This window comes from Arvicanthis niloticus, chromosome 11 (assembly GCF_011762505.2).
Source record: "Arvicanthis niloticus isolate mArvNil1 chromosome 11, mArvNil1.pat.X, whole genome shotgun sequence".
NCBI lineage: Eukaryota > Metazoa > Chordata > Mammalia > Rodentia > Muridae > Arvicanthis > Arvicanthis niloticus.
Genome location: NC_047668.1, coordinates 79084194 through 79093417, shown reverse-complemented (window position 1 = coordinate 79093417; position 9224 = coordinate 79084194). Strand labels below are relative to the sequence as shown.

Sequence of the window (9224 nt, the reverse complement as noted above, 5' to 3'; positions counted from 1 at the left end):
GCAGATATTATTGGTAGTCAATTAGTCAATCCTGGCAAAGACAGCAAATGCATTCTGACTAAGCATTCCCTCTTTGGAGGCCATGGGAGACAGGTACCTGACAATGACTTTGGAAATTGAATAAAAGACCCTTGAAGGGAAACAGGACTGTCTGAATAGTGTGTTCATTTACTAGAGCAGTGATCCAGGCTGTGGAGAAGTGATGGTGTCAGAGGAGAAACCCAGAAAGCAGGAACCTGGGAGAGTTGAGGAGAAGAGAGTGAGGAATAGAGAAGAGGCCCAGCCTCCAAGAAGGTTGAGTCCTGTCAGGTAAGCAGTGAGACTAGAGGTCGGGCCAATGCCTGGAGGTTCTCCAAGGAGGCAGAGGGGTCTGGGCCTGGTCCAGGGGTTGGGCCTGGCCTATGGCCTGTCTTTCAAATACGGCTGCCCAGTAGGAAACCTCGAGGATTGGGTATGTTAGTGGTTGGGCATCTTCACCATGCAATGACAGCAGGACAAGTCATCACTAGCTGCCAAGATGTGACACATTCCTACTGTGGCCATGAGCTGAATATCCTCCCCCTGTGCACATGCTGCATCCCTCCTTGCTTTGTTCTCTTCCCTCCACCCTCACCCAGAGGCAGCTTCTGTATACCCCTCCCCCATAAACCTCCCACATCCAGGTGGACCTGTAATAAGAAGCCCATAGCAATGCAACCAAAGTAATTATAATTGTATAATTACACAAATATAAGTTGTCTATTACAGACCTTGCACCAAATTTTTTTCACAAAATGGTGTAAGTTAACAGAAAAGCTCTATTATGTCATGGAACCCCCACCCCCACCCCACAGGGATTGCCTCCTACATTCCCAGAGTGGCGCCTCCCCCTGCCCCCCACACCCCCAACTGTACTTTGAGGACAGCCATTCTGTGACTTCCCCCAGAATTCAGAGCTGTCTAGTCCAGAGTTCTCTGCTTCCCAGGACAGCCAGCGTCTGTCTCTACCCTTGCCCATGTGACTTGACACTGGGAGACTAGGGAGGAAGGGCTTTGTGGGAAGACCAACTGGTTTGTTTTATGGTTTGTTCCCTTTAATAGAAGTTGTGAATTGAACCCAGAGCCTTAAGAATGGCAAGGATATGCCTTTTACCACCGAGCTACATCCCTATCCCCCTCCCCACGTTTTTTCAAAGCAGGATTTCTTGTGGCCCACACTGGCCTTGAAATCAGGATATAGCCAAGGATGACCTTGGATTCTCCATCCACTTTCTCTCTCGCAAGTGCTGGGATTAGACACACACCACTGTGCCCACCTCCGAGGACCAGCCTCCTTAGCTGTCACTCCTTCTCAGGCAGCACACGAATTTTAGTCACTGACAGTTGGTATCATATTACTCGTTACCCACCCAAGCCCTCAATGTTCTCCCCTTTTAGACTGTCTTAGACACGATGGCAGTGTTTGCCCAACTAGTGGAGGCTAAAGGGAAAGGCAGAGACTCAGTCTCCAGTTCAGCAAAGTGCTGCCCTGCAGACATGGATCTAGTCAAATGCGGGGGGGGGGGGGGGGGGGGGGGGGGGGGGGGGGGTCCAGCAGTGAAGACTCCCTGAATCCTGGTATTTCCTGACACCTCCACGAAACCCCACCCTGTTCCAGTCCACAGACTGTGTTCACAAGCTCTCATTAGAGAACAAGAAAGCCATCTTCATCTTGAAACCCATTCCTACATAGGGCTTAAGTCTGGGGACAAGATTTGGGGCTGCCCTGTACTCCCCCACTCTGACCCTCTAACCCACACACCATTTTCTGAAGCATGTGTTACACACGCACACACATACACACACACACTTGTGTGCATCTGAATTAGCTATTAATCTGCTGAAACAAATATGAATGGAATTTCAGCGGCCAGTACTCCAACTCTTTTTGGGGTACCTGATACCCCAAAAAGAGCTGTTGAACAAGCTCCCTGACCCAGTGCTCAGATATCACCATGCAAATATTTCTTGACCTTTGGAAGTCTCACATTAAACAAGCCTCCCATTTATCCACTCCACCTGCTAACTCTTTCTCCCTTTGCTTGAGCATCCTTGAGACCAGCCACACAGTGTTAAGTCAAGGATTCTGGGAGTCTAGGGAGACTGCAAAATCCCTGCTTTCTGCTGCCATGGAGCCTCTGAAACTGTCACCAAGTGTTTTTAATTGTAAAGAAGAGGTTCATCAAAGGCCATGCAACAGGCAAGAGTTGCTCCCAGGAGCCTAGATCAGGCACTTCACAACAGAGGTCTGTGGCTAAAGCAACTATGACCTTCATCCTATCATGAAAGAGGCAGGACAATGACACTGTAATTACCATCCTAGTGGGAGCTTCTCTCTATCCTACACTTGTTGTGTGGCCTTGAACAAGTTGCTTAACCTCTCTATACCTGTTTTCTCCTCTGCAAAGTGACAGTGAAATAGCTACTTTGTGGATGCTGATTGCAGAAGAAACCTTTTGAGGCCTCTGAAGACCACCACACTGGCCTTCAGCCTCGCACCCCCCACCCCCCGGCTCCCCTATTATTACCTACAGCACTATGCCACAGAGCAGTTGATTCTTAAGCAAGAAGATCCACTTGAGGCCACTTGTATGGGTCAGTTGGGATCCTAAGACTGCCTTCCCTTGGGTATGTGCATTACCTTGATCCAGTCAGTTGTGACAAAGCCATAGGCCTCAGGACACAAAATATAGCAGCTTATGTAACTAGAATTCAGTCCCTTCTGAGATGCTGCACAGCCCAGTCCTTCCTTCTGTTTAATGGTACAGGATGGATCCCTCCTGTGGGGCAGACAGAAGGACATAGCCACCTTCCTCTTGTCTTCATTACCTGAGAAGCATTGGTGGGAGTCTCTCTCCTATGTCCTCCTCTGGGATGAAGTCACACTGACACACCTGCATATATACATATCTATGCTAGCTCTGGCCCATGCACATAACATTAGGCTCACAATCAACTACTTAATCACTTCTTTGGTAGCCAAAAAAGACCATGTATTACCCAACTTGTCTGCTGTATAACAAGGCCTGAGAATACAGGGTCTGTGCTCTGTCCTCTGCCACCCTCTAAGGATGCGAAGAGCTCAGGAGCTCTGGGATGGAGACACAAGTAACTTATTCCCACAGCAGAAGGATGAGGGGCTCCTGGACACTGGTACCATAGAGGTCTTCTCAGACAGTGTCCCAGGGAAGACTACATCAGTCCAGAGGCCTTGAGTCCCTAGAAGCCACTAAACTGCTACCAGAGCCACCAGGCTGGCTGGCAAAAAGGAAACTGAACTCTGTGGCACCCATCTCCCAACCCTTCTGAACCAGAGTGGTGGTTCCTTAAGCAAGGGACCTTGGATTTCCCAAATAATAATGGTACACAGCAGATGCCGGGCAGCTGGGAGTATGGAGCTATGGGAACCGTGCATTAGACTGCAGACTCCAGAACCCTGCAGTTCAGATGGATGGACTGGTGTAGATCCACGTGCTGCTCTACAGCCTGGTAGATGGACTCGGCACAAGCACATATGGGAAACTATCCAGGTGCAGAATGCATTCCCCTGTTCTCAAGCACTTGGCCTTTCTCTCCCTCGCACAAATGCATCTTTAGACTTCACCAATCAGTCAGTCGTCACCTTCTTCAAAACCATGTGTTTGGTTGTAAAGCATCTGAGATTAAGTGTGTGTAGAGACTGCCCTGTACTCTTCCACACTTTGGTGTATCTTTCAAACCAAAAAGTTTGCTGTCTTACCTTGATGCAATGCTGTAGTTAGCCCTCTGTTTATCCTCCAATAACAACAAGGATACCAACACCATTCGATAGAGAAAAGGCAGACCTAACTAACATGACTGGGAAAACTGGATATCCACATACAAATGAATGAAGTTGGACTCCTGCCTAAAACCACACTCAAAATTAAGTAAAAATATCAAAGACCTAAATGTAAGACCTAAAATGTTAAAAATCCTAGAAGAAAATGCAGAGGGAGAGCTTTTGGACACATATTTTGATGACCTCCTGGGCATGATATCCTGGGCGTGACAACAAAGGTACAGACAACAGGAAAAGAGACTATCTCATGAATATTTAAAAATCTGATGTAAGAGACATAATCAGCTGTGTAAAAAAAATTAAATTCTCTATAATCCTAAGCTCTACTGGGATCCCCAAAGAATTAGAAGTTGAGTCCTCAAAAGAGATATTTATACATTTGTGTTCACAGATGCTAAATCATGGAAGCAATCCAAGAGCCACAGGCAGACGACTGGGAAAAGTACACACACATACACTGCCATCGGTGAGTGACATCTAGCATGCTACAGATGAGGCTGGAGATAGGACTGGTCACTCAGGCAATCTGTGGTCTTTAGCCACAATGTTCATGCCTGCCACGTAGCCACTAGGGCAGGTCTACATGTGTAGGTCCAGAGAGCAGGGGCAGGACAGGGGTAGGAAAGTAAGGAAGGGACTAGGCTGCCCACATCAGTGCTGTGACTTTTGACATCCTCTGCCTAATGAAGAGGAAACTTCACATGGACACAGTGGGAGAGATTTGCAGCCAAGAAGTCATATGCCCTTTGGTTGGAGCCAAATTCACAGAGCAGCTGGAGGGTGGGGCGGAGGAGGAGAGAGCTGCTCAGGGGAACCAGGGCAAGGACCTTGGTCACACCAGATGGAGGAAGGGAGGTGGGATTACTTTCTCAAGATTCTGAAGAATCCCTCTGGAATTTAAGATGGGTTAAGATATGGAGTGGGGACCATCCAGGGAGGTCTGCAGTCCTGTTGATTTGTAGCCTGTACGGGGCTTCCTAAGTGAGTCTCAGACGTGTCATATGATGCACAGGGTGTTCTTATCTGCTAAGCGTCAATGTTGGATCTCATACCCAATCTCAATGCTTTCTGGGTTGTTTTTGTTTTTCAGACAGGGTTTCTCTGTGTAGCCCTGGCTGTCCTGGGACTCACTCTGCAAACCAGGCTGGCCTCAGGACCCATCTGCCTCTGCCTCCTGAGTGTGTGTTTGTTTGTTTGTTTGTTTGTTTTGTCATCAAACTCGATGTCAAACCAGCTCTATTCATTCACTCGTTCCTCATCTTAAAATTATCGCACAGGAACTTTGGTCCATTTGAAGAATAAAACTGGGTAGTGGTGGTGGCACACACCTTTAATCCAGTACGAAGGAGGCAGAGGGAGGTAGGCCATGTTGTAGGGGCTTCTAAATCCAGAGAGTGAATGCGCCTTTCTCACTTTTTAAATATAGCAAAGTGAAAGGGTTGTTTTTGGTTTTTTGTTTTGTTCTTTAACTTTTTAAGTATTTGCCAAACCCCTGGACTGTTCTTCCTCTCTGAAGCCTAGGACTTATTTGTTGATCCTCCTAGACCTAGGAGAGGATTTCCTGGTGTGCAAGGCTCACCGTCCTACCTTCTGACATCTGTGCCCCCTCCCGTGCCTTCCCTCCCTTTTCATTCTTGCAGGGCCACTCTTCCTCTGCCCCCTCCCTCAGCAAATATTTATCCCACTGCTGGCCGTCCTCCCCCTGCCTGGTGTCCCCTTTCCTCCCTGTGTACCCTAGCCTCCTGGGTCCCTTGGGTAATGGCCAGGCTTCCCATTTGCATGTGTTGGAGCTTGGCTCTGCTGCCTTCTCCTTCCACTCAACACATATGGCAGGTCGCAGCCCTCTTCTGGACACCAGCAGTGACCTCCCATGTTTCAAAGACAAGAGTTGGTCTTCAGATTACAGCTGTCACCTGCTTGAGGACAGTCTCAAAGCCTCAGACCCCAGGGATCTGCTAGAGGTCCTTAGCACACCTCCCCCAGCTTCCTAGGCTCCTTCTCAGGCCTGGTTTCCCTTAATACCCCTCCAGATTCAACCCCATGACCCTTCTCTCTTCCAAGCCCCTCAACCAAGCACAACACCCAGCATATAGTAGATACTCAAGATTTCCAATGATTTGGAATCAGAAACCTAGTCACAGGCACTTAATGGGGACATATACACTCACTAAGTGAGTTTGCTGTTGTATGCAAACATAAAGCTAGATGTCATATGTTACATGATATATATGTATGCATATGGCATACCTATGCAATTGGTATGGCCCATGCTTCTGGAACCATGATAAGTCAAACATAAGATTAATGCAGTCAAGAGGCCTGAGGATGCACAGAATGTTCTTAGCTGCAATGGGTGTTGTGGGAGGGGGTGTTGTACATGTGTGTGATGCTTATACATGTGTGTGCACCAGTGTGTGTGGACATGCTGGCCCACGCCTGCATGTGAGGCCATGGGTCAATTTTGAGTGTCTTCTACCATTTTCCACATTTTTTGAGACAGTTTCTCACTGAAGCTGGAAGTTACCATTTCAGCTAGACTAACTGGCTAGTGAACTCAGGATCTGCTTGCCCTGCTTCTTTGCCTCTGTCCCAGCACTGGGTTATGTACATACTGTCATGCTCAGCTGTTGCATGGATTCTAGCTCTTTAGCCTACTGAACCTATCCCATAATACACTGTTTTACTTTAGACTTACTCTTTTTTTTTTTTTTTTAAGTAGAAGGCATGCACTCTAAACTCATAAATGAGCCAGGCGAGGCTTGGTGGTAAAACACATGCTTCTCATACACAAAGGCCCATGTGTAACTCCCAACACATACATACACACACACATTCACAGGCATGCACGTATGCATATATACAGGTTAAACATATAAAAAAATGATACGTAGCAAAAGAAAGAGTAAAGCCATAGTACAATAATTAAACCAGTAAAATGATAGTCATCTATTATCAAGCATTTTATTCTGTACAATAGCTATAATGTATCTATGGCTAAAACTCCTTCCTGAGGAAGACACAATGTTTATCCCCACCCACCCCCCAGGGTCCCAGTGACAAACTGAGATATAGTTCTAAAGTTCCTTCTGGAAAGCCAATGAGTTACTGGGCTCACTTTGGACAAAAAGGCACATGGGTTCCCTTAGAACAGCCACACAGGAAGGTCTGCAAGCAGCATGGACCATAGCTCCCCCAGAGCTGCAGAGACAATGACTTCTTAATCTTTCCTAGCCTATACACCTCTAAGCACCTCATAGAGGCCATGTGCCAAGGCCAGAATTGTATATCTGGTTGGGCAGCATGGCTGGCTGTACACTCAGGTGAGAATCCCATAACCAGGCCCCTCCCTCCATCTGAGAAAAAAATCAGCAGTCAAGAGCCTCCGTGTGATGATCTCCTGCACATGGAGAAGGGGGTGACACTTTCACTAAAAGTCCTGTAGAATAGTGACATACTTGCACACCACAGACCGGATAGTGGCTTTGTTTTTATGGGTGTCACCACAAACTTGTACCTCAATGTCATTAGGCAACAGACCTAATTAGGCTCCTTTGTATTTTCCAGAGACCTCTGTCAGATATGTAGCCATCGATGGCCAGGATGTTAACTGTCATGTGATTGTGTAATGGTTGAGTTCTTTTCAAGAAGTTGACAAAGAGAAAGTACTACCTTTTGGGAGTCTGTCAATTCTACCGGTGGCTTGATGTAAGCAACCCATTGTCTTCAAGGGGATCTGGAGGCCTTCCAACATTAGTGTGATGGAGCTAGAGAAACCAAGACCATGCAGCACATATCCTAGGCATAGTGGGCCATGCACACTGCTACAAGGCACAGACTGAGCCAGTCTCAGGAACGGTTATACTCTTGGATTAAGCGGAGCAACTGACTCTTCAGACTAGGACCCTACATGACAGTCACCCAGGCAACTACCCTTGCTTGTTGGTGAACCCCTGCGAGAAACAGGCAAGATCATTTTCTAAACATAAGAACTTGTTAAAACTTGAGGTAGCTTGGCACCAATATTGTTTTTATTTTAAAAGCCAATTGTGTTATTGAAGAAGAGGCTGTGTTCTCTACCCATTTTGGCGATGGTTGAGGACTGCCTAGGGAACTGTCTTGAAGATGTATATGCTCCTGGGCCTGGTGTTTTCTGAAACAGACAAAAACAAATGGGGCATGATGAGATCAACACCCTAATAAGTGCCTGTGTCCAGCTCTCGGATGAGCTGTAGCTGACACATTCCCTGAGGAGAGAAATAAGAAATGTCTTGGGACCTGAAGAGACTCCTTTTGGGAGTCACCATAAGACTGGGAGATGCCAAGACAAGGTCAAGGAAGTCAGTACTTGCTGACACCACATATGGTGAGGGCACGCTCACTCTCTCCTGAGACCTCAGACCACAATTTCTTCAACTGTCACTAGCCCAGGCATTCTTGTCACAGATTCTTGTCTTCCTCCTGACTACTGGTCAGGAGCAGTAGTCAGGTCTACTGGTCTAGCCCTGGTCTAGCAGCAAGTGGCTAGAGAGATGAGACTCTACAATGGCATGCCTAAGTCAAAAGCCCCAACTGCTTCCCGTGAGAAATGAAGTGTGTCCGAGCACTTTCTGTGGGCTCCATGAGCTCTCATGGTCAGCATCTTTTGTGTGTATGTTTGTGGGTATATGCACATGTGTATGGTTGTGAGCCTCCTGACATGAGTACTCTGTAAAAACATCACGGACTCTTACTGAGCCATCTCTCTAGCCTGAGTACCTTGTTTTGTTGTTGTTGTTGTTGTTGTTTTTCTAAGATGAACTTTCTCTGTGCAACCATGGCTGTCCTGGAACTCACTCTGTAGACCAGGCTGGCCTCGAACTCAGAAATCCGCCTGCCTCTGCCTCCCAAGTGCTGGGATTAAAGGCGTGCGCCACCACTGCCAGACTGACCCAAGTGCTCATTTTTAAACATCTTGTGTTCACTTTGTTGAAATTCTTGAGCAACACATTTTGTCAAGTGGTTAGCTAAAGTCTCACTTTAAAGCAGAAATGAGTGCTCTTTCCTGAGACCAAGACAGTTCATGGTCGTTGCTTCCCATGAGGGATACACGCACATTCTTGAAAGCAAAGAGAGTGCTTATGTTGAGCTCCTTGAAAGAGCATCAGTGTGGCGGTTAAGGGCAGGCTCTGGCATGGCGGTACATACTTGTAATCAGAAAACTTAGGAGGAAGCAGGAAGATCAAGACCAAACTGGACTATACAATAAGAAATAAGACCATGTCTTTAAAAAACAAAACAAAAACAACAACAGGGAAGAAAGAGGCTCCAGAGGAATCTCAGTAGTCAAGAGCATTTCCTGGACAACCGTGAGGGCCTGAGCTGAGATCCCAGCACCCATGGAACAAGG

At 47.1% G+C, this 9224-nt stretch overlaps 1 protein-coding gene across 2 annotated transcripts in view; it reads right to left on the bottom strand.

Moving 5' to 3' along the window:
- Positions 1 to 7844: 7844 nt before the first annotated feature.
- The window catches only part of Stpg4 (sperm-tail PG-rich repeat containing 4), a 32699-nt gene continuing 31319 nt past the window's right edge, over positions 7845 to 9224 (bottom strand). For both annotated transcript variants that reach the window (XM_076942486.1, XM_034514605.2), the window contains one exon: positions 7845 to 7988. In XM_076942486.1, the coding sequence (XP_076798601.1) occupies positions 7872 to 7988 (117 nt within the window). In that variant the 3' untranslated portion in view covers positions 7845 to 7871. The remainder of the gene's footprint in view (positions 7989 to 9224) is intronic.